The sequence below is a fragment of the Equus asinus genome, chromosome 12 (assembly GCF_041296235.1).
Source record: "Equus asinus isolate D_3611 breed Donkey chromosome 12, EquAss-T2T_v2, whole genome shotgun sequence".
NCBI classification, from domain to species: domain Eukaryota; kingdom Metazoa; phylum Chordata; class Mammalia; order Perissodactyla; family Equidae; genus Equus; species Equus asinus.
The window spans coordinates 49,080,059-49,105,859 of NC_091801.1; the positions used below are offsets into that span (position 1 = coordinate 49,080,059).

Genomic DNA, 25,801 nt, shown 5'->3' on the forward strand with positions numbered 1-25,801 from the left:
CTCCCCTTCCTTCTCCTCCCCTCCCCTTCCCCTCTCTCTCTCTGATTTCTCATTCTCTCTGTGTGTCTCTTCCTTTTTCTCTGTAGCTCAACTTCTTCTACTTGCTCATCAGTTTGTAAATGACTCCAAAATGGCTGCCACAGGCCCCAAGCCTAGAATCCAGATAAGCTTCTAGTACCATTTTTCTTTGTTTGTTGGATCACTGCCTGGCTGCAATTTATAAAATTAGCTCATAGGCTAGAAAGAAACAGCAGTCTGGTTGACCCAGCTCAATTTTTCAATCCAGGACACCCAAGTCACCAGCCAGCCCATGGTTAGGTGTTTTGGGCTCAGGTGACCACGTCTGGTCCAATCAGTGGGGTGACAGGGTATTTGGGACCCCCTCTTCTAAGGGCTGTGGGCCAGGCAAGTCACAGGGGCGTGGCTGGTTGGTTTGTGGTGGTGGTGGTTGTTTAATCTGGTGGAGAAGAGTTAGGAAGAGAAATGGGAAGGGAAAGAGGGCATCCCTGGCAAGAAAGTAGCATGTATGACGGCCGGGAAATGTGAAAGATCATGGCCTAATGAGGCACCTTGAGAGGTTCAGTGAAGGACTCCTTCATCCAGGGGCACTATTTGAATAACGGCATATTTAACAACTGGTAGGGCATGGCACCAGCCAATCAGAACAGGCAACGCTGTGAACAGCTGGAGCTGCAGAAATGCCTGAATGTCAGGCCTGTCTTTATCTGTGATCAAATCTCGTTGTGTGTGCATTTTTACTGAAGGGTGTGGCTCTCTCTTATCAGCCTTCCGTGCCCGCGCTTTCTCCTTTACCAGATGAACAGTTCTAAGACTGGAGAGAAGTGCTGTCTCCGTGGGTCTCAGCCGGCTGGGTTTCACCGCCAGGCTGCCTGTGGAGTGGACAGCACACTTGTCCCTTTGGCTGCTGCTTGGGTCTTAGGGGACTAGATCTGCCTGAGGGAATTTGGAAGCTGTTTTTCCCTTTCTCAGCCTTTCTGGGAATAAGGAGAAGAAGAAAGCTGAGTGTTTGAGCCCCACTGGAGGCTGCAGAGAGTTCTGGATGAGTAAGCACTAAAAACGTGGGAAGTTTCTGAAAAGGGTTTCTCAGCCGGCAATACTTTAGCCCTGGCCAGGGCAAGTCACTGCCATTCCCTGAGTACAGATGACTCATCTGAGTGGCTCTCTCCCTTGTCAGGAGGGGCCCGCCTATCTGCAGCAGCGTGAACTGGGGAATGGGGAGAGGAGCAGATACTTCTTGAGCATTTCCTCAGTGCCAGATGCTGTGCTAGATGCAGTGTATATCATCTTATTTAACTACCCCAATGCCTTGTAAGGATTTGATCCACACACTCTGGCTGCACAGCCCACATTCAGATCCACTACATGAACTTTTCTGTTCCTAACATCTCCAGAACCCACCTATTTCACACGAAGGTCTGGATACTGTCAGAAAAAAACATCCAACACTTGGAAATAAGGCAGGTAAGATGGATAGCACATCCTTTCAATATCGTAGCAGGTAAAGGCCACCAAGGATTGTCTGGAATTTTTTTGTCCAACGCAACAGCCACTAGCCACAAGAGGCTATCAAGCTCCTGAAATGTGGCCAGTCTGAAGTAAGAGGTGCTGTAGGTGGAAAATCTACACCACATTTCAAAGACTTAGTATGGAAAAAAATTATAACATATCTTACTAATAATTTTTTATGTTTCTTACATGTTGAAGTGATAGTATTTTGGATATATTGTGTTAAATAAAATATATTATTAAAATTAATCTCACTTGTTCTTTTCATTTCTTTTTTTAATGTGTCTACTAGAAAACTTAAAATTGCATGTGTGGTTTACACTATATTTCTACTGGAAAGTTCTGGTCCAGTGAAATGTCCTTAATGCATCTCATTGTTTCCTATTGATTAAAAGTTCCAGACTTAGTGAAGTTACTTGTTAATTTGTAGATTTTTGTCCAGTAGAGATGCAGATAGTTTCTGTTGAGTGGAACAGATGACCCCTAAAATTTATGGCCTCTAGGGCATTAACCAGTTTTATCTCTAACCCAGGAATTGTATCCTAACATTTCATTAAATTGCCTATAAATATCTTGGCTTCTCACATGTTCTTTGTACTGGTCATAACATCTTATTGGTTCCCTCATTAATTAATGAGTTCTTAGAAATCCTTGACACATGTTCATTTTACATTTGTCTGAGAGCCATGACCTTTACCGTTTAGACAAGCACTGTTAAATAGAAATAGCATGCAAGCCACATGTGTAATGGGGTTTTTTTTTTACTTTTTTAAAAATTGAGTATAATTGACATATAATGTTATATTTGTTTCAGGTGTACAACATAATGATTTGATTTTTGTATACATTTGTATACATTGCAAACTGGTCACCACAATAAGTCTAGTTAACATCTATCTCCAGAAATAGTTACAAATTGTTTTTTCTTATGATGAGAACTTTTAAGATGTACTCTCTTAACACCTTTCAACCATTATTAAACATAGTCACCATGCTGTATATTACATCCCCACAACTTATTTATTTTATAACTGGAAGTGTATAACCACGTGTGTAGTTTTAAGTTTTCTAGTAGTCACATTAAAAACTACGATTATTTTGTAAGATCTATGTTATTTAACTCTGTATGGCTCAAATATTATCATTTCTATATTTAATCAAGATTTTTTTTTTTAAGATTTTATTTTTCCCTTTTCTCCCCAAAGCTCCCCAGTACATAGTTGTGTATTTTTAGTTGTGGGTCCTTCTAGTTGTGGCATGTGGGATGCCGCCTCAGCGTGGCCTGATCAGTGGTCCCATGTCCACGCCCAGGATCCAAACTGGCGAAACCCTGGGCTGCCGAAGCGGAGCGCATGAACTTAACCACTCGTCCACGGGGCTGGCCCCTAATCAAGATTTTAAAAACATTATCCTTGAGATATTTTACATTCTCTTTTCATACTAAGCCTTGGAAATCCAGCACACCTCAGTTTAGACCAGCCACATTTCAAGTTCTTACTAGTCATGTGTGGTGAGCGGCTACCATATTGGACGGTGAAGGTTCTGACTCTATCCTTAGCAGCAAAGGAATATGACCAACAAATAATCGCAGCTCAAGTCACAAGGAAATCCTTATCTCACCTTTGGACACTTCCTTCCTCTCCATCCACCAGCTGCATGACTTTGAATAAATCCTCTCCAATCTTGGGTTCTCAGTTTCCTCATTTGTGAAATAAAGGGGTTGAACTTGAAGATCTCAGAGGTCTCTTCTATCGTGGATGTGCCATCGTTCTCTAAAGTACCGCTTGAGCAGCATCCTCTGGTGAAGACAGCCACTCACTCTTGGAAGTTTTTGGGTATTTCTGAGAGTCTTCTTCCTGTTCTTGTCATCTCTACAGTAAGTGGTGTTGAAAGGCTGGGAAATGGCTATTGAGCTGCCTGCCTAACCAAGAAGTGGCTGCTCCCTTTGGGAAGGTGAGGAGACAAGAGTTAAGACATGTAGGACTCAAGGCCTGGCAAAGCGGTCCGTTGTCTTCCTCTTTGGCCTAGAACTATATTTAGGGGGAGGATGGCTTGCTTCCTGGATTTCTATAGCTAATCTTAAGCAATAGAAGATAAAGGAAGTTGATTCCCTCCTGAGGGTCCCCAAGAGATTGCGAAGGAAATCAGGAGCCAGAGTGTAACAAAGAAGAAGGAGAAACTGCACACTGATTGCTCACTTAAGAGGCTGTAACTAAGTCCTGATTTCTGTAGGTAAAAGTCACTGGAACCTTAGATTAGGAAAAGGGATTAGTCTGTAGATGTTCCTTTTCAATAAATCAATGAGGGGAAACCAAACTGGATACACCTTCCCCTAACGCAACAAGATGTATGTTCTGTGGGAACCAACAACTAAATAACAAGGAAACACCTGACCTGCTGGTACCCCAGAACTGGGACCTGTGGGACAGAAGCTACGGGGAGGTCAATTTCTGTCTGTAAGTCTAGGGACCATCTGAGGATGGGAACTCCCTGAAAATCAATGGACAGCCTCAAAGGCAGGGAGATTACAGATCGTTGAAGATCCAGGCAAGGGCCAAATGACCACCCTGAAGAAATGTTACATGTAGAAGCTTAGGACCCCTCCTCTGTGCTCCCCTGTTTAAGTTACTTTACTATATTGTTTAATAATAGTTGTGCTTGAATATTGATCAGTCTATGAGGTCCTGTGCCTTTTATTTCAGCTTCTTCAGTGACCAGCACATTATCTGGCCCAGAGCAGCTACTCATTAGATGTTGAGTGAATGAACGAATGAATCAGTTAACAATGGATAAATCAATGAATGAACAAATACATGATTCTTACCGGAGACGGGTAATTAGACTAGGTCGTTTTCTCCAACCCTGAGACTGGACAGTTCTATGTACCAGCCATGGATGGGAGAATCACTCCTTCCTCTGATGCTGAAGCCTGGCAGGTGACAGTCCTTTCCCCTGACATTTCCTCAGAGCAGAACAGCCAGGAGCTCATGAAGCAGGGTTCCCTCTCCTCCTGGTGGGTGACTTACGGGAGCCTTCTCCTGACAGGAGCAGGAGTGGGGAGAAGCAAGGGCAGAAATATCTGCTGTCACAATGGAGCTTTTCCATTCAGGCTGGTTTCATCGATCACATCAAGCCACACCATGGTGGCTCATGTATGAGGGCAGTAGAGAACCACTCAGTGGCATGATTTGTGAGATGCTAGGGAGGGCACAAAATATCTCTTCCACTGTGCCTGAAATCCCACCATGTGGGGTGCATTAATAATCCCTTTGTATCTTGAAGCATAGTCTAATTTTAGGAGTTCTTTATTACAGTACACATAAATCTGGAGAACCGGCATCCTCTGGCGTCTTAGTGTTTATCAGCTCATGCAGTAGGGCTCTGTAGGAAGGAACTGCAGCAAGAGATGCCTGAAATAAACTCTGCTGTCCCCCTCCCCCAACACTGCAGAACAGTGGGCCCCTCTCTCCTTTTCCTTCCCTCCTTCCTTGAAGATATTTGTCATGCCCTTGTTGGAACATCCAATGTCCTGTACATCTTCTGGGTCAGTTCCCAGCCTGCCTTTCCAGCCCATCACTTTCTGCTTCCATGCATAAACCTTGGGTTTCTCCAGGCTTGCCTTCCAAATTCCACTCCCTGACCCTCTGTTCTTGCTCTTCCCTTCACTGGCCTGCTCTCTCCCTTCAAATCCAGGGTCCAACTCTGCTTGTCCAGCCTGGATGTTTGGTTTGGGGCAAGCCAATTAATTTGTCTAGTTTCTTCAATGTCAAAATGGGGAGGCTAATATGAGCCCCACTAACCTCACCCTAACCTGAGGGTGGTTGTGAGAAGTTCCTGATTATGAAAATAGTTTAAAATTTCAAAGTGTTACACACATGTAAGAGATTACCCTAATACTGATCCTAAAGGAGCAGCAAACATGGGCACACAGGGTGAACTTGGACTTTTAGTCTGTCATCATGGTGTTTTAGAAGGAATTTGACTCATGGGATTGCTACCTCTGTGTAAAAGTGTGGGCTGCGGGTGTTAGATCACTTTCTCATGAGGCAGGTGTGTTAAATGCGAGACCGGAGAGAACAGTCTTTGGTACTTTTCCCCTGTTCCATTTTTATCATGAAAATCCAATTGTAGTCCCTCTGGACTTTAGTGGATGAATCCACAATGGATTTCTTTTCTTTCTTCCAGGCTAAAAGTCTTTGAAGTGAAAGACTTTGGATTCCGAGGTTTTAGAGAGATGACATAAGTAAGCAATGACTTTTCTCTCCCTCTCTGTTTTTATTTGTATTTTCAAATTGTGCACCTGATGAACAACAGAGGCTCCAAAAAGCCATAACAAAAGCCACTGCTTGCCTGAGCCTTCCAGCTCCAGCTTTGGAGTCCTAGCTCTTTACAAATTCCCTTCCTCCCCTAGAGGATGTCTGACTCCAAAGCCCATTCTTAGAACCCTGTCTCTCTCTTTTTTTTTTTGTGAGGAAGATTTGCCCTGAGCTAACGTCTGTGTCAATCTTCCTCTACTTTGTATGTGGGATGTCACCACAGCATGGCTGATGAGTGGAGCAGTTCTGCACCAGGGATCCAAACCCATGAACCTGGGCTGCCAAAGCAGAGCACATGGAACTTTAACCACAAGGCCAGGGGTTGGCCAAATTCTTAGGATCCTTTTAACAGATGAGGAAACCGAGATCAGAGGCAAGAAATTTGTCACTTGTGGAACCTCACAAGCAATCAGTGGAAGGTGAGACTGAGGCCTGATCTTCCCAGTGGCCCATGAGGAACTCTCAACACCAGATAATAGATTCATTTCAAAGACTGTTTTATCCTCTTGTATTTACAATTTATAAATATGGATCAAAATTCAAAGTTTTCAAAAGGATATCCTTCCCACTTCTGTCCTCCAACCACCTGGTTCTTCCAAGAGGCAACCAAATGTATCACTTTCTTGTCCATTCTTTCTGAGATGTTTTATTTATGAGCAAATATATTTCTCAAACCTTTTGTTTTTTACACAATTAGTATACTCACCGTTCCTCGCTTGGCTTCTTTTCCTTAACAATATATGTTGTAGGTTTTTTCATACGAGAATGTGAGAGCTCCCCCTTTCTTTTGACGGCTGTGTGGTGTTTAACGCAATGACGGAGGTGTAGGTGATTCCAGTCGTGCGCTGTTTAACAAAGCTGCTGAATAGCTTGCATGCGTGAGTATAGGTGTAGAAAACCTTCCTAGAAGTAGGATTTCTGGGTCACAAGGATACGTTCTTCTGAAATTGAACAGACGTTGCCAAATTGTCCTTCAAGTTGGTTTAATCAAGTGACACCCCCCCCACCCCACCCCACCGATGCCCAAGAGCACCTTCTCCCCAGCACAGTGTGTTTGCTAACTTTTTGATCTTCACCAATGACTCGCTATTCTTGGACCTGAACTTTAGGCCCGACTAGACTCGTCTCCCATTTTGTATCTCTTATGGCTTCCCAACTAGTTTAAAACCAGATGTCACTTCCAGCAACTAACAAAATATAAACTTCTAGGAAGAGCAAAACCGAATCCTTCTATAAGGTACATATAAGTCTATTCAAACGGCCATTATGCTTTAGGGTGTAATTTATTCCTTATTCAACCAAATCCCTTCTTGCCTGAGACTACTTAGCTCTGTGGAGGGAACGGCTCTGCCATGGCGCCCTTGCACGTGTCCACATGGGCAAAGGCTTGACCCACAGCTTATCTGAGTCTTGACGGAAGACCCCATGATCCTCCCAGAACACAGGAGGCAGGGAGGACTCTAAGGAGCTACTCCAAGGCGTCTCCCACTCTCCTCCCCATCTCCGCTGGGAGGCTAACAGGAGACAGCTTCTCACGGCCTCCCAGGTCCTGAGGAGGCGGGGCTTTTGGCCCTGCCCTCCTCAGAAGACAGCTGCAGGATGTGAAACTGCCTTGCTGCCTAGAAGAGGCTCCTCAGCAACAGGCGCCGCGCAGCTTGAGCGCGGGCCTCCAGCCCCTTTGCTTTCGCTGTCAACTTTTTGCGTGTAGGGGACAGGGATCTCGGGGAGCTGGTCCTTTACACTTATTCTTTGTTGTGCTATGAAGTTGAAAGGTCTGAATCTAAAAGTGATTCATTGTGTCTTTACCGGTCAAGTCAGTCAGACCTTGGCTTTGACCTTGCTTTGTGTTTCATTTGAGAGCTTGATACTCTGAAGTCATTTTATGTTTTCTCATTAACAAATATTTATATCACACTTCCTATGGGCCAGGCACTGTTCCAAGAACTTTACAAGATGTTAAGTCATTTAGTATTTGCAACAGCCCTATGAAGTAGGTGCTATTATTATCTTGTTTTAAAATTGAGGAAACTAAAGCCCAGAGTGGTTAAGAAACTTGTCCAAGATTACACAGTACGAGGCAGAGCTGGGATTCAGTTCCAGACAGGCTGTTCCCGAGTCAGCTCTTAACCTTGGTCTTTTGCTGCCCTATGTTACAGACAGCACCTCGAGCACTTTTTCTCAAACTGTGGTTCAGACAACACTTGCACCAGTCACTTGGATTACCCATTTGAAATGCAGTTTCCTGGGCCCCATCCAAACCTGTGTTATGAGAATCATTGGTGGTGGGTCTATGAATTTCTAGGAACCTAGAGGTCGGACAAACACCTTGCAGCAATGAAGCACCTGGAGGACGACACACAGGAGGAGACTAGGTCCTGGAGGCCCATGGAGCCGCCATTCAAGCCCTGAACTCCCTACCTCCAGACTCTTGTATTTGGAGAAAAATTAGCTTCTATTTGGTTAAACCAGTGCAGCTGGGTTTTTGTTGCATGCACCTGACTATAAGCCTCATGAAGGCAGAGGGCCTCTTTAAGCAGGTGGGATGTACTGACTGATAATTTGGTTTTCCGGAGCACCACTGTTGAATAGAAATACAATATAAGCCACATATGTAATTTAAAATTGCCTTGTAGCAACATTAAAAAAGGCAAAAATAAACAAGTAAAATTAATTTAAATAATGCATTTTATTTAACCCAATGTAACCCAAACACTATCATTTCAATATATAATCAATATAAAAATTGTCAATGAGATTTTTACATTCATCATTTTTAACTAGGTCTTGATAACTCAGTGTGTGTTTTACTAACACACGGCTCAGCTCAGACTAGCCACATGTCAAGAGCTCAGTAGCCACTCGTGTCCTGTTATGCTGGACAGTGCAGTCCTACAGTTCCTGATCTTCCACCTGTTTCAGGCTCTGGTTCTCAGACCTGCCTGCACACTGGAATCATCAGGGGAGCCTAAAAGAGTGACACCTGGGTCCCACTCCAGAAGCAGACATGCAGTAGGTCTCAGTGCTGCCGGGGATCAGGAGCTCTAAACACTCCCCAGGTGATTCTAATGGGCAGCCAAGCTTAGGAACCGCAGCTCTAGAGATTTTCTTTCTTGAGCCTCATTATCAGTGTGGGAACAATTGGAGGCTGTTTTTTTTCAGGAGTTGCTCTTTCCAAATCAGGGCTGGCAGACTTGCACTGGGTCTAATCTCTCTTTCTTTCTCTGACACCCCCCCACCCCCCACCTGGGCCCTAGGAGTTTTGTTTGTATTGCTGCATGTTATGAGGCAAACGTGGCTCTAGTCCAGGCCTGACTAGAGCATACCTAAACATCAAAAAGATGAGCTCTACATTCTCAAGGAAGACTTAAGACCATGGAAATATGAACAAGCATCAAGTTACCGGATCTAACACTCTGATTATATGTGGAAAAGAACAAAATAGGTCCTCTTGGAGGTCAGGGAGCAGAAAAGGCAATGACCCAGAGCCAATGAACATGAACAAGAGCAGGCCCCACCAGTCCTCAAACAGATATCTACAATAAAGCTGACCTTGGGCTAGAACACTAGAAGCCAGGTACATTTGTCTTTAAAGTCCTTTCCAAATTAACTGATGACTCAAAGTGATACTACTATTAGCAACTTCCCTTGAGTCTATTTTTCTATATTAAAAACCAAGCAGCTCTTAAATACAAAACAAACATGATTCCGGAAATAAGGTCTTGGGAGCAAATTACCACAAGTGAGATTCATTCTAGCAAGCCCCACAGTTTGTGAGCACCTATTCTGAGCAAGTCGCTTCGTCAGGTGTTTGCAAAGTCAAAAAGGGAAATCTTTTTGTTAGCACAGATGCTGGAAGGGGGTTTAAGGTTTTCTCACAAATGTTTGCTGAGTATCTAGCAAAGGTTCTATGCTGAGTGCTGAGCACAGAATGATCCACAGGACATAGTTGCTGCCCTCTAGAAGCTTAAACTGCAGTCTGTACCGGGTTTAGCACTCCGCTGGAACATCTCCCAAACGCCTGCCCTGAGTAGGTAGGGTATCCTCCATCCTGGCTTCCTCTCGTCCATGCAGGCTGTAGCTGAGGACAGTTTTTTGTCATCAAGAGTTCTGCTTGAGGTCAGGATCATTGCTGCTGGGAGAAATGGTCTCCTGTCAGCAAGGGGAGTCTGGTGGTTTGGCAGTTTGTTTTACTTGTCTAATTTTAAACCAATAACAATGTTGAATAAATAATGTGTCCTCTAATTTGAGAAGTTATTTTTCTTTAATAGCATCAGCAACGGGACAAAGAGATATCACATGCCTCCTGTTACAATGCCCTGAGGACCCGACATCGCTTCGGTGGGATTCTTGAGAAAAGCGCACAATAATGATAAAACATCAGGGAAAAAACAAACAAAAAAAGAAGACATTCTACAAATTAATTGGCCTGTACTCTTCAAAACTGTCATGAAAGACAAAACCAAGAAATTGTTCCAGATTAAAGGAGACTAAGAGACATAACAAGTCCATGAAACTAAAGATCCTAAGTTGGAACTTTGACCGAGAAAAAGTCTTCTTCCTTCTGCCTAGAGGACATTAGGAGGACAACAAGACCTTTGAATAAGGTCTTTACCTTAGATATCAGTACTGCATCAGTGTAAATTTTCTGGGTTTGATAATTACATAGTTTTAGTGAGGCTATCTTTGTTTTTAAGAAATAAACACAAGTATATAGAGGGAAAGAGGCATCATATCTGCAATTTACTCTCAGATGATCCAGAAAAAAATATTTATATATAGAGAAAAAACAGTAATATGTTGATATTTGGAAAATGTGGGTGAAAGGCTATATAAAAATTCTTTGTACTATTTTTGCAACTTTTCTGTAAATCTAAAATTTTTTAAAATAAAAAGAACACTTAATGTTTGCTACTATAGTTAAAAATATACAACCAAAAAAGGCCTTTAACTCCAAATCACCTAAAATCTCACAATATTAGCATATTCTTTTGCTGAAGAGCCACGTTGAAGCATTTGTAAATGATACAATCAAGGTATTTACAATAAGATACACAGGCTATATTAACATCTTAACATGTGAATGATTATTTTTCTTAATACAAGAGTAATTACAAGACTGTTCTCAGGAGAAAAATAAAGTTGCTGTTTTGTGTCATTAAGCAGAAGAGATTTTATTTCCTGGGAAAAGTAAAATTCCTCATGGTTAGTGTTTTGCTTTAAGTTCCTTGAAAGAAAAAATAAAAACAAAAAAACCAGGTAGGGAACAGAAGTATATTTTCTTAGTTTACTAAGCTGGATTTTAGTTCTAAATTATATTACCCACCAGATTGTTTGAGTCACTTCATTTTTTTCAATGTCCTATTTCTGTCATTTTGGTGTCTATTCTTTTTTTCATCTTCTTAGTCATATTAAACACGTTTGTCTTATAGTCGCTCACATTCTTGGTGTGCTAATCTTTCAGTTTGTTGTTTGCAGACTCGCCCTTGTCATTTTTCACTGAGAGCTGAGGTGGTTTTATGAACGGGGATGAAAATTTAACTGCACTTCCTGTTAAAGGTTCTTTTCTCTCCTTTGTGGTCCAATGGCTGGAGGGACTTGTGGTCAGCTTCATTCTCTGTGTCATCACCTAGTCCTTGCTGGCTGTGCTGGCTCCACCAGGGTTGCATTGGGTGGGGGCAGGAAAGGTCTTACTTGACTGGAACCGAAGGAAACTGGGCATTCCTCTCCTCTGACCATGGCAGATGTTACAGCCAACTTTCTTAGTCACTCAACGATTCTTTGGAAACCTGTCACTGATTATCTCTCGAGCACGCTCTCTGTCAGCTGCTGCTTGACTCAGACTCTGCTGTGGGGCTCCTGTCCAGGCAGCCCTTTTAAGACAAGTTTCTGGTCTTGATCCTGGTCTACTAGCAACCTATCCACATTCTTTGCCTCCACAAACCTTGAGAGAGCAGGCTGTTTCTAATGCAGTTACTTTGTCCTACTCTGCCATCAGCATAGCCAGCTTGACACCCTCTCTAGACTTGAGAACTTCCTTTGAGTCTAGGGTCACTCTGTGTCACACAGATTAGATTCCAGAATAGGTTGTGGAGTGGTCCCACTGGAGCACCCCTCCTCTCCTCCACTGAGCAGGCAGGTGGTGGTGGGAAGAAATGCCTAGTATTCTAAAGCTTTCTCCAAAGAAATTCTCTCATTTCCAATTTTTTTTGGTTCTTCAACTTTGACTGTTTATAACGCCCTCCAAGGATAGACTAAGGTCTCCAAAAATGACTTTCTGGTGACCTCATTTGCAAATGCTGAGAAATAAAAAAAATAAAGGACTAACAATCATATTTATATTTGATCTAGGACTATTTAAAGATCATAAGTAGATTCTCTACTTTCAATTCACCAAGTCAGTAGACTTTTCCTACAGAAACCAATTAAGTTAAATATAGAACTCTCAAAGAATCCCAGAGGAAGATGAGAAAAATACTGAAAATCTTAAGACTTGGCCATACATGGGGTTCGATAGGAGATGTCTCAGTGATTTAGGACTGAAGACAGTGCATTTTCTCTAAAGGTTAAGAAATGAGGAACCTTAAGAAGGCTGAATTTGCTGAAGTGGTTGGGCTGGTATGACATAAAATTCTTCAGGCCCTACAAGATAGACTCACTATGTGCTACCAAAAGTTCTTGAAGACTTTCCTGCTTCCCCATTTTCGAGACTTGTGCTTTTCACTAGTTTCAGTGTTCCATAATACAGCCTTCCCAGCTCAGTCCTTTCTCTGACCAAATCTTCAGTTCTTGCTCCCTGCTCCTCCAGAGTTAAATGAAAAGGATGGTAGGACAAGTTAGGGTGTAATAAATAGGGTAGCAATTTTCAAGTCTCTATTGACAGTTTTTATGTGCTCAATTTCATCAATTAATAAACTTGGTGACATATTTTCTCTGCCAACCTTATTTATTTTTTTATTGTGGTCATAATAGCTTACAATGTAGTGAAATTTCAGTTATACGTTATTATTTGTCATATATCATATAAATGTGCCCCTTCACACCTTGTGCCCACCCTCTACTCCCCTTCCCCCATAACCGCTAACTTGTTCTCTTTGTGTATAAGTTTGTTTACATTCCACATATGAGTGAAATCATACGGTGTTTGTCTTTCTCTGTCTGGCTTATTTAGCTTAACATAATGCCCTCAGGGTCCATCCACGTGGTTACAAATGGGGCGATTTTGTCTTTTTTTATGGCTGAGTAGTATTCCATTGTGTATATATATATATATATATATACACACCACATCTTCTTTATCCAATCATCAGTCAATGGACACTTGGGTTCCTTCCTCATCTTAGCTATTGTGAATACTGCTACAATGAACATAGGGGTGCATAAGTCTCTTTGAACTGTTGATTTCAAGTTCTTTGGGTAAATACCCAGTAGAGGGATAGCTGGGTCATACAGTATTTCTATTTTTAATTTTTTGAGAAATCTCCATACTGTTTTCCATAGAGGCTGCACCAGTTTGCATTCCCACCAGCAGTATATGAGGGTTCCCTTTTCTCCACAATCTCTCCAACATTTGCTGGTTTTTGTCTCGGTGATTATAGCCATTCTAACAGGTGTAAGATGATATCTAAGTGTAGTTTTGATTTGCATTTCCTTAATGATTAGTGATTGCTGAGCATCTTTTCATGTGCTTATTGGCCATCTGTATATCTTCTTTGGAAAAATGTGTGTTCATATCCTCTGTCCACTTTTTGATTGGGTGGTTTGCTTTTTTGTAGTTCATTTGTGTGAGTTCCTTATATATTGTTGAGATTAACCTCTTATTGGATATATGATTTGCAAATATTTCCTCTCAGTTGGTGGGTTTTTTTTTCATTTTGATCTTGGTTTCCTTTGCCTTCCAGAAGCTCTTTAGTCTGATGAAGTCCTACTTGTTTATTTTTTGTTTCCCTTGTCTGAATAGATACGGTATTCAAAAAGATCCTTTTAAGTCTGATATCAAAGAGTGTACTGCCTAAATTTTCTTCCAGAAGTTTTATGGTTTCAGGTCTTACCTTCAACTATTTGGTCCATTTTGAGTCTATTTTTGTGCATGGAGAAAGATAATGGTCTACTTTCATTCTTTTTCATGTGGCTGTCCAGTTTTCCCAGCCCCATTTATTGAAGATCTGTCAACCTTATTTTTACCATTCAGGCAAGCCTTTAACTGATATATTGGCCTACTGTACTTTGTTTCCATTTAGTTCTTTTCTTTTCTTTCTGTGATCTCTAACACTCAGAACGAGAGTAATAATCCCCGTTCTTGAATGGATCTTTTGCTAATGAGTATCTGTGAACCCACCTCCTCCCACTCCCAGGCTAATATTACCAATAACTTACATTTACCTATGTCCTCCAGCCCTAGCCTGTGTGCTTCTTCTCCACAGGTAACCTCTATTCTAAATTTTGTACTTATTCATATACTTGGTAGAGGAAAGAGAAATGTTTATCACATAAACGTATCCCTAGGCAAAAGATTTGATCATTGTTGAACTTTTAAGGATATCATACTGCACCGTGTAGTCTCCTGGAACTGTTTTTTCTCTCAGTATTAAAATTCAACCATGTTACCGACTGGGCTACAGTTGATTCATTTTCACGAATGAAGACCATGTCACTGGGTAAATAACTCTACTTATCCATTCTCCTTTCAATAGACATTGGATTGTCTCTAGTTTTTGCCAATTCAGATAGTGCAGCTATGAACACTTTTTTCTGACTTTCTGGTGCAAACAGGCAAGTACTTTAGGAGATAGACCCAAGAGAGAATAGCTCTGTTGTAGGGATGTTAATGTTCAACTTTACAAGATAATGCCAAATTGTTTTCCAAACGGATGTACTAACTTAAACTCTCATCAGCAATGTGTAAGATATCTCAATCCACGTAATCTCCAACATTGGGTATGGCCAAGACTTTCAAATTGTCTAATCAAATGGGGGTAAAATGGTGGCACCTAATTGTGGTCTTGGTTTGCATTTCCCCAGTTAAACCTCTCTTCATATATTTTTTGGTCATATATTTCTCTTCTATGAAAATGCTTATTCAAAATCTTTGCCCATTTTTGTTTTCCCTTTTCTTGTTGTTCTTTTAATTCGTACTATTTTCTTCCAGTTATATATATTGTCTTATCTCAGTTGCTTGTCTTTTCACTTCTGGACATCTAAATTTTTATGTAGTTGAATTTATATTAAAATTCTGAATTTTATATATAATTTTTCTAGTTATGCTATGTCCATTTTAAGAGATCTCTCCTTACAAACTTAGCAAGTTATTCACCTACATCATATGAATAATCTAAAGTTAGCTTTTTTTTTTAAAGATTGGCACCTGAGCTATCAACTGTTGCCAATCTTCTTCTTCTTCTCCCCAAAGCCCCCCAGTATACAGTTGTATATTCTAGTTGTGAGTGCCTCTGGTTGTGGCATGCTATCTCAGCATGGCCTGATGAGCGTTGCCACGTCCGCGCCTAGGATCAGAAGCGGTGAAAGCCCTGGCTGCCAAAGCGGAGGGTGTGAACTTAACCACTCTGCCACGGGGCCAGCCCCTAATGTTTGCTTTTAAGTCCATTCTTCTGGATATGATTTTTGTGCACGGCATGAGTTAAGAAATACAATACAAATGGCATTCATTTTTTTTAATGCACAAAATCCCAAGTATGTGTAACTTTTCTCCTCTTGACAGAGTAAAAGTTCTAAGTGGTACCTGCCCCCAAACTAAACAAGTCATTAATGTGAAAAACCTGTTGTGATAGGTAACTTTTCTCCTTAATCTCCTTGCTTAGGAAAGATGACCTCCTGAGCAGCTCCACTAACTTTTGTTCTGCAAACTGTAGTTGTTTTAAAAGAAACAGCCTTTTTGGCTCAAAATGTAGTCTTACACACCCTTGTTTTCCCAAATATTATTTGTCCCCTCACTCCGTACAGACTTCAGCAGTGTGGACACCGAACCATTGCTGCTCATGGGAGTTTTACTCAAAATGCGTATTCCTGAGCTCCAACCTGAGAAATTAGAATCCTTGAGAGTAGGTAGTAGGAATAGGCATTTTAAACAAGGTCCCCCCAAGTGATCAAAAGCACTAAAAGTGAAAACCGCAGGACTGTTATTTAGAAAGCAGAACATAACCTATTCTTTCTTCACTCTCACACTTGCAAGTGCATGGAAACTGTCTCAAGTTCTTCTATCTTAATGCCTTTGTATATGCTGTAACCTCCATCTGGATCCCATTCATTCTGCAAGTCTTAACTCATGCATCTTCTCTGAGTAGTCCTTCTTAAACACTCAGAACAGTGTTGGCCCAAACTGACATCCAATAACAAAAACGTGTAAGCAGCTACTGAAAATATTAGGTTTTCAAGTTCTGGGATTGGAAACTAATTTAATACTAACAAATCTTTATGAACATTGGACTAGTTAAGTTTGGACTTTCAGAAACTTCACGGAATGGACTCAACTATGAGGGGAAAAAAGTACTTATCAACCATCTGAGTTTCTAGAATCACCTAGGGCTGATATTGTGCTGCCTAACCATGTCCATTCCCCTAACCTGGTTTCTGCATCCAAAGGACACACATGCTTGCTTGCCCAGCATGATGGGCATTCTTATAAATCGAGTAATTACAGTAATAGTAATCCAGGACAACCGCAGATGTCTTCCAAACAGTGGGCCTACCATCAAGAGTTTTCCTATTCCACTATTTTCAATTTCTGAAATACTTGGGGGTTGACAGTCATATACAAAATAGATTTCAAAGGATCCAGGTAAGCAGCATAATCAGATTTGGATGCACACATTTTTAAAATTAGTTTTCGAGTTTATAAAGCAGATCTACTACTGTGATGGATTCAATACCATTTTGTCATCAGAGAGTATGTTTCCTTAGAGGCCTGTTGTGAAGTTACTAAAAAAAAATACCTACATGGACCCAGCAATGTTATTTTTAGGTTGCATCTTTTAAAAGAGTTCACCAATGACATTGTGGCTGCTGTTAAGTCACAAGATAACAGAAAGGTATTTTATTGATGTAATTTTACATTTAGAAAAGGATCCAAGTCTAGCCATTTTCCAAGTGCCCAGTCTTAGCCACCATCTGACTGTAGATGTTTCAATCCCACTACTGTAAATTCCTATATGGTATATGACAAGATATAATAAAGCAATGTGAGACTTCCTGACCTCTCCCTACAGAAATGTGTAAGACTGTCTGTGAACATAATGCCAGTTAGATCCTAACACATCGTAGGTTCTCATGTAGTGACTCGGATATATTTGCCTCCAAATAAACTGCCAGTCTCCCCTGACGGAGGATATAAACCATTTAAATGATGCTGCCACTGCTGGAAAGTCTCCAAAATTCTTAGATCTGCATCCGGAGTCTACGGGAGATTGAGTTCCCAAACTATTCAATCAAGGTTTCACTCTTAAATCAAGGTCTGACAACAACCTAGAACAGGATATTCCAGTTTGGCCTTTAAAGTATGCTTTGACCATGGTAGGACTGGTATTTTTAGAGGAGACAGAGGGGAAAAAAAACGCTGAGCCTCTATACTCAAGCCACTTGATAACCTTATGCTCCACCCACATTCCTGACTTCCCAACTCCCTTTCTTTTGCTGAGGAAGATTCCCCGAGAAAATATCTGTGCCAATCTTAATCTGTTTTGTATGTGCATCATCACCACAGCATGGCCGCTAACAGGTGGTGTAGGTCAGCACGGGGGAACCAAACCCAGGCTACTGAACTTAACCACTAGGTGATAAGGCCACCTCCACATTCCTATGATCATTATAGCACAAACAAGTAAAAGAACTATTAAGTGGAAAAACCAGGACCATACGCCAGAGCTGCAGCAAAGTCCATCCTTTTAACTGATCACACTATTCCACTCTCAAAGGACAATCCCAAAGACGTTATCCATCGCTTACTGATAGAACACATTCTGATAAAGGCGTCATTGTACAAACATCAGAAGCGTGTACTGAAGGGGAACAAAATTTGCCACCCCAGAATTTCTCTCTTTAAAGTGAGGATTTTAAGCTGACTGAGAAACAAAGGACTCAAAAGTTTTTGTTACCTCCCCCTTCACCGCACAAAATAGAACCCATCTCAGGAAGCAAGCTATCACTTTAGCATGACATAACTAGATGGTAGAAGAGGATCCTAGAAAAGCCTGTTGGGCTACCCCACGTTTTTGTTTGCGTGGCCAAACATTTGGTCTTTTCACCTACCTGTGAATTGCCTTACTTCCAAGTCCCTGACTCTCCCACCCCAACATCTTCTGTCTCTAGCTGATGGTATTTAAGGTGAGGGCTTCAGCCCTTTTGGTGAATTACTCAGTTTTCCTGGGTTTCTCTCATGTATATAATTAAGCTTGTTTTCCTCCTATGAACCTCTCATGTCAATTTAATTCTCAGATCAGCCAGAACCTAGAAGCACAGAAAAAAAACTACTTCTTCTCCTACAGTATTTACACAAACCTAGATGGTAGAGCCTAATACACACCTAGGCAATATACTAATCTGATGGGACCACCATCATATATGTGGGCTGCTGTTGCCCAAAATGTCATGCAGCGCATGACTGTATATATGCATTTTTTAACAATTCCAATAATACACCCAAAAATACATTGTTGGATTCTTCAAACACCTGGAACTATCATGGCATACTGACAAAAACAGACATGAAGCCTGGATTTGGGGACAATTAAATAAGTTATGAAAAAATTTATTACTCAAATTTCAAGGCAAAAAAATCTCAGGTTGTAATCTTCTTTCATCTATTGGGCACTACTACGCAGAAACAGATTAACAACTAATAATAAGTATTACCACAATTTACTTCAGAATCAAACTAGTTTAGTAGATGACCAATGCACATTAAATAGGCAAATATGACAGGCTTTAGATTTTCTTTATAATTTACTTGAATGAGATCAGTCTCCTCAGTCTAGATGAATTTTTCTTAGCTATAAAATGATTATTTCATGTCCTTGGCCTAGGGGTCAGGAGAAACCAATAGAAAAAGAGCGAGCAGTGAGTGAAGTGTATTATTATGTTGTCCCAAATGCATAAGAGATCTTTTCTCCTTGAAAGAAAGACCCCAAGGCCTCCATTGCACTTTTATTTGAATGTAATATTTGGGACAATTGTCCCAAAGGGCTAGTATTTCTCAATTTAATCTGAGGTCATAATAAAACAAGCAACAAAACAGTATTTGGGATTTCAATTTCTCACCCTTATCATCAAGACTCACTGCCTCCCATCATCAATATTTATTGAGCATTTACAGTGTACTAGGCACAATAGAACATACAGAAAACATTGTCCCTGCTCTTGAGGAGCTTACATTCTAAAAGAAAAAAAAATACACCTTTTAAAAAATGGTATTTTTGTTTGGTGTTTTCTGCAAGGTACTGAGGAAATAGTCTGTAGGGTGAGCTTTGGGTATAACTTAGCCCCATCATTATTGAAAGACGACAGGAAAAGGAAGGATTTTAAAGGCTGACAATGACAAGACCATTCAGGATAGGTAGGGTTCACAGGGAAATAAACACAATCTCATCAACTAAGGAGAGATTTGTTGCAGTAAGTAGGATGAGGGGAATAGTTTATGGGATGCAAGCAAAGGAGGCAGGGTATCCTTAGACATTGAGTGGAGCCAGAAAGATCATGCGGCCCTTTTCCCAAGTACACGGCCACCAAGAAGAAATGGTTGGTGACAAGACAGAAGGCTAAAACAGGTAATCCTGTGCACCTGACAAATAGAATAAAGGATTAAAATTGAAGACGGGGTATAAGAGTATCAAGATATTCTTAAAAACAAAAGTGATTTGGAAGCACAAAACTTACAGTTAATGCTACCCAATGTCATGATGGGTCAAGAACATTGTGGCTGCCTAAGTTAGAAAATGCCATATACCAAAATTTTAAATGGAACAATTACTTTTCTCCAATCAATCCCCCCTGCCTCTGAAAGAAAAAACAACTAAAACTTTTATTTCAGGGGGAGGGGGGAGTATGGGGCATGGTTGGGAACAGTAGTTCTATTAGTAGTATTTTGTTGTTATGATAAACTTCGTATTTAAACTTGGTAAAAGCCCATTAGCTGCCAAGAGGGAATAGGAATAAATTTCCCAAAATGTACAATTTCCTTTAGAGAAGCTTCAGAACCAAAAGATTAATTTACATGAAAAGCTGTAGAGAAAGTAGTTGAAAAGTCCATTCATAAAACTTTTATTCCACTTACATGAACTTAATACACATGTTCTTAACAATTATGCTTGGATTGTTCATGAAAATTTCATAAGACATTAAACAAAGCTAGCCATCATCTCAAGTTATTTCCCTGTTAACTATTTTTACAGCACATGCATGTTAGGCAAGTATCAAAAAAAAAAAATCACAAAAGCAAAAAAAACTAAAAAAAGTTAAATACATGGGTTTTTTGTTTTACTGTTGTGCTCGATATACATGAAGTAATGGATATCAAGCAATTCATTTTTACTGCATCTTTACTTGTACATTTGTTCTTAGGTTGCCTAAAACATTTAAATACAAATAAAATGAGTGTAGCAAAAATAATGAAAGCAAACAGCAGGTAACTTTACAAATAATGGAATGTGAACCGTTTCTGCCCTTATCCAGAGTAAATTGGGTCACGATTAAAGGAACACTTCTGCAGCTGTAGCCAAAAGTGTGCACACTGAGACTGAGTATTCCATAGATATACATGGTTCAACATGTAATATCCACGGGATATCCATTTCTACTACAGCCTTGTAAGTCCTCCAAACCTTAAAGTACCCACAATAACTACACCTGTGACTGGAACCAATTATCCCTTTTATTCCCCACCACAAAAACCAATATGCAGGCAGTTTTCTTTGCTTAGACATGGAAGCAGTTTTAACACTGGCCCTTGTGAAGCCACAATGTACCAAAAGTACTACGCCAAACATTTATAACTTGTATAAAAATTCCACATCCCCATATTGGCCACCTCAAGATGAAAACAGATAACTCCCTAAATGTTAACTGGCTCTACTCCCCTAATATTAAACATAAAAACCACATGGGAAATATAGAAATTCAAATAGAAGTAACATAAACCTGTCATAAATCGTAAACAAAAAACTATTTGTGGGACAGCATGGATGACAAATGGTCTACTGTGTAAATTTTAGAATGAGGCAGACAAAAGTTGGAAGGCCGGTTAATTTTCCCCTCCTTCTCCTGCTTCAGCTTCGTCTCCTTGGGTATCCGATGTCCACAACTGGTAAAAGAAGGAAAGATGTCTCAGTGTGAAACTAAGTCTTAATACACACGCCAAGGTACCAGAATGTAACCATGGTTTTTGCTGAAAGGCTTTCTTAAAGAAGTTGCAGCCCTGAGGACAGCTTCAAGATGCAAAACATCTCAATACATTTACCTTCTCCCTAATCATTTTGTAAGCATGGTAAGTACAGTACGTAACAGAGTTATCTTCAAATAAAGTCAGATATAGGATATTCTTGGTTATTCATAGACAGTAAAGAGAAAGTAGAAGAAATCATATAAGTGCTACAAAATACTAAGCATCAATAGCTATCAGAGTATCAGACTGTCCTGTACAGCCCCAATAAGGGATGGATGTATAAGTTTAGTGTAACTAAACCAGAATCATCTAACTTGGGCCATGCTCAAAGAGCTCAGGTTGACCACTTTCCCCTGGTAGAACTTATAAACTGACTCCCACCACCAAAGAGAATCCTAGATTCCATGAAATTCAAGAACTAGGATCAAGTCTGAACTAAAATACAAATTTAGCTTTTCTAACATTTTTAACTTAGAAAAACATTCCTTTGTGAATTTGTATGATTCAAAATAGTTGAACTCACAAAACAGTACGGTCAGAACCCTAAGAGGCAAAATTTGATTGTCTCATAGTGGTAGGATTATGGATTATTAATTTTTTTCATTAATGCTAGTTTTTAGCAAGTTAAAAGATCTAAAACTTACTTCAGCTGCTTCAAACATTAACATAAGTTTTACCACTCTACAATGATTTTTAGAGGTAATTATAAAAGGATCAACAAAACAATCTTAAATTTTATATTGCTTATACACTGAAAAATGAAGTGGGGAAAAAAATCTCAGTAATTTTTTTTTCTCCCCCCAAATCACCCTTAATTTTATTTATTTATTAATCACATATACCTCTGGCCTGGAAAGGAGACTTTACAGTTAGCCTGTGCTCTCCTGTTAAACAGGGAGTTTTGTAAGTTAAGATTAAACTGTCTTCTAACATCTCTTTCCAGTTCTAACCTTCAAAAATTCTTGAATTTTCCATACAAACATGAAAAAATTTGATACAAGATATTTTTCTTCCTAGGGTTACGTGTTGACAAGATTGGAAATCCAGATCCACACTCAAATACTAGGTAGTTTTACCAAAATTTCTTTGACAGATAAATGATCCAATCAATCTATAATGGTGACCAGTGATATACCAAGGCTTAAAGACACATACTAAATAGTGACAGAATCAGAATCCTAACCTTGGTTTTCTTCTTACTCAGTTGTTGCATATGTTCTTCATGCTACACTGATACCAAAATCAGCTGGGAGTATATATTTCACATCAGGGCCTCTCAAAAAGTGATGTCAATGCAACAGAGTAACTAGGTCTCAGATTCTACCTTTTAGAATAACAACTACTTCATAACTTCAAACCAGAAAGCTATGAAAAATTCTTAAAATTAAAATTAGCTAACAGATTGAAGTGCTTCTTTCATTTGATATAAATAAAGATTCATCAAGAAACTATAGTTCACTCTCTTGACTAAAATAAAAATCTCACAACATTCCCCCCAATTACACTTTCTAAAATAATTTTAAGTTTACTTAGTAATAAACAAGTACATGATACTGCTCGAAAAACTCTTTGCTGAGAATTTTCAACACTAGAATGTAGAACTGGTTCAGAAAATTGGCAGTGGACTAGAATAAAGCTGAAAGAAGCGAAATGTATAAAATGATGATATACAGTCCCCAAGAGAAATAGCCCTAAAGCTAACAAACCAGTAGCACTAGCTATGATCTTCATTCCTGGCTCTTTACCCGACACACAGCAGATACTTGATAATTTTTTCACCTCAACTTCAAAACTTCTAATTTAATATTTATCTGAAGGAGAAGAATGAAAAACCTATGGGACCAAAGAGATATATCAACCAATTGCAATGTCAAGACTTTATTTGGATCCCTCAATTCAAATTAAAAAGCTGTTTTAAAAAAACACAAAAAGAGACAATGGGAATTTGAACACTATTTAGATACTTAACATTATTAAAGCATTACTATTCACTTTTTTGGTGTGATATTGGTATTGAGGTTCTTTTTTCAGTCTGGAGTAAACCAAGAAAGACAATCATGACCTTCTACAATCACTTTTTTCACTAAGACCAAGCAAAATAGATTTCCATTTGGATTCTGTAAAGTATCTGAAATTTTGCAACTGAAGTGATCAACACACTGCCATAGCTGTATAAGTACAGAAGCAACTTTCTGGTCAAGAAAACCATTTTTAATGGAATTTAAACATAAAGAGAACTTCAGTACTCTTCTGCAACTGAAATGGAAAAATTGGAATCACCCAGATTGAGGTGGAGAATAAAATAGCCTGTATGATTAACAGTTCAAAACCAGATTACAAAATTATTTTAAAAACTAAATTTCAACAACAGATACATAACTAATGAAAGTGTACATTTTTAGTCCTTGGTCTAATATCTCAGTTTCCATAGGGTGGTTTTCTTCATAGTTTTAATAGCAGATAAGATCTTCTATTTAATAAGAGAGACTAGGAATATTCCTTCTAGTAACCTGTAACAAAATCTCTTCAACCACATTAACCATTAACGATACTGTTATGTACTTACTGTCAAGTTGTCTCTCAGTAATTGCATTATTAGCGTGCTGTCTTTGTATGACTCTTCACTTAATGTATCAAGTTCAGCAATGGCTTCATCAAAAGCCTATGATTAAAAAAAGTATATTTCAGTGCTCAAATAATAAGGAGTACTAAATTTACACATATCAGGTAAAATACATACTGTCTTTGCAAGAGAACAGGCTTTCTCCGGGGAGTTCAGAATCTCATAATAGAACACAGAGAAGTTAAGGGCCAGACCCAATCTGATAGGATGTGTTGGTTGCATTTCCTTTTTGCTGATTTCAAAAGCTTCTTGGTATGCTTGTTGTGACTGATCCACAATCCCTGGATAATAAAACACACGAAAAGGTACTGATAAAGTTTACATTTCATCTTCACACCTCAGACCAAACCTTTGATATCCAAAGATATCCTCTAAAATGTTAAGCTGTAGCAACCTTAGAACACGGCTCTTAAAAAGAAAAAAAAACAGGCTTCTCCTAGAATACCACTCTAGCCATTGGTCAATGTCAAGATAAAAACAACTCCGTACTTATCTCAGCACTATTATATTTTTAATGATTAGTTGGCACTGCTCTACAGTTATGCTGTGACGACCATTTCTTAAATTTGTGAGGAAACATTCCTATGCACAAAACTGGCTTTTCAGCAAGGCTATATTTTAGAATACCAACATTAGGCAATAAATAGTCTAGGACTAAAAAAAAGAGAAAAAGTATATTACTGCTCTTTATTTAGTGCTCTAAGCAATTAAAAAACAACAAAAAAGTTGCTTACACTTCAGAAATAGACTACTTCCATACTATCTTATTTTATACAAGTTCAACAAACAGGTTGAAAAACACAGCATACCTTTCTTGTCATCACCAGCAGCAACCTCAGCCAAGTAACGATAGTAGTCTCCCTTCATTTTCAAATAGAAGACTTTGCTCTCCGCTTGTGAAGCATTGGGGATCAAGAACTTTTCCAAAAGAGACTTGGGAAGAAAAGAAAAAGTCATAATAAGAATAAAATATTTACAAAAGTGAAAGAATCTGCATTTAAGAATATACTATAGCCTAAGCTATAAAATTTTAATACCCAGTTGTTGCTAATAACAACAATTTTTGAATGCAGTAGGCTCATGAATTTGTGGTTTGGAAGTAGAATGCCTTGGACAGCAATACTCAAAATGTGAAGTTAGTGTTCAGTTTACTATTTAATTATTTATACATTTGATTATCGGCCTCCCCCCCCCACTGTGATTTATTTACATGCTCATAAAGACTGCACGTTTCAATGAATATGAAAGCATGATAGCTCATAACATTTTCAAACAAGATGGCAAACTCTCCATTTTCAAGGCAGTCATGACATTAGAATGGAAAGAATGAGAGACAAACCTTTTGGAACTCTGGAGGAATAAGACTTAAGCAGAAACCCATAGTGTAAAAGACACTACCAGAGTCCATGACACAGGAAGCAGAACAAAATTAACTTCATTTATAAGAACGCAATTCAAGTATTAATAGCTCACAACAGGTAAAAATCTGTTCGAAGTAAAAGTTTTACTTTTCCTAACTAAATCCTAAGTGGTAGGATTATCAGAATTATAGATCTGAAGAATAAACCTTTAATTTCATTACAGCGATAAGATACATGTTTACAGATCACCCTAGACAGAAAATAAAACTTCACCATATATAACTTTGTGTAAAACTCTAATAATCTAAACTAATTTAAATCCTAATGTGCTAATAATAATATTCTACAAGTGACAAAGAGAAAAGGAAAATCATATTAGGGGCAGAAGGCACAACAAACTAGTCTTTTTTTCTTTTAAGGCGGAGAAATAATTAGGCAAATGTTAAAAAACCCCAAATGCTCACCACTTCTATTTCCTCCTACTAAATATACTCTAGGTATCAAGGTGAAAGTTAATTTTCAACTGGGCTTAACTCCAAACAAGTCAATTTTTATATGGAAAAAGGTATTTAATTCTTGGTTTTTATTC

At 39.3% G+C, this 25,801-nt stretch overlaps 1 protein-coding gene across 5 annotated transcripts in view; it reads right to left on the bottom strand.

Moving 5' to 3' along the window:
• Positions 1–18,982: 18,982 nt before the first annotated feature.
• Positions 18,983–25,801, bottom strand: part of YWHAZ (tyrosine 3-monooxygenase/tryptophan 5-monooxygenase activation protein zeta) — a 34,318-nt gene continuing 27,499 nt past the window's right edge. For all 5 annotated transcript variants that reach the window (XM_070481409.1, XM_014867359.3, XM_070481410.1 and 2 more), the window contains 4 exons: positions 24,661–24,784; positions 23,969–24,132; positions 23,795–23,890; positions 18,983–21,147 (listed from right to left, as the gene is read on the bottom strand). In XM_070481409.1, the coding sequence (XP_070337510.1) occupies positions 21,088–21,147; positions 23,795–23,890; positions 23,969–24,132; positions 24,661–24,784 (444 nt within the window). In that variant the 3' untranslated portion in view covers positions 18,983–21,087. The remainder of the gene's footprint in view (positions 21,148–23,794; positions 23,891–23,968; positions 24,133–24,660; positions 24,785–25,801) is intronic.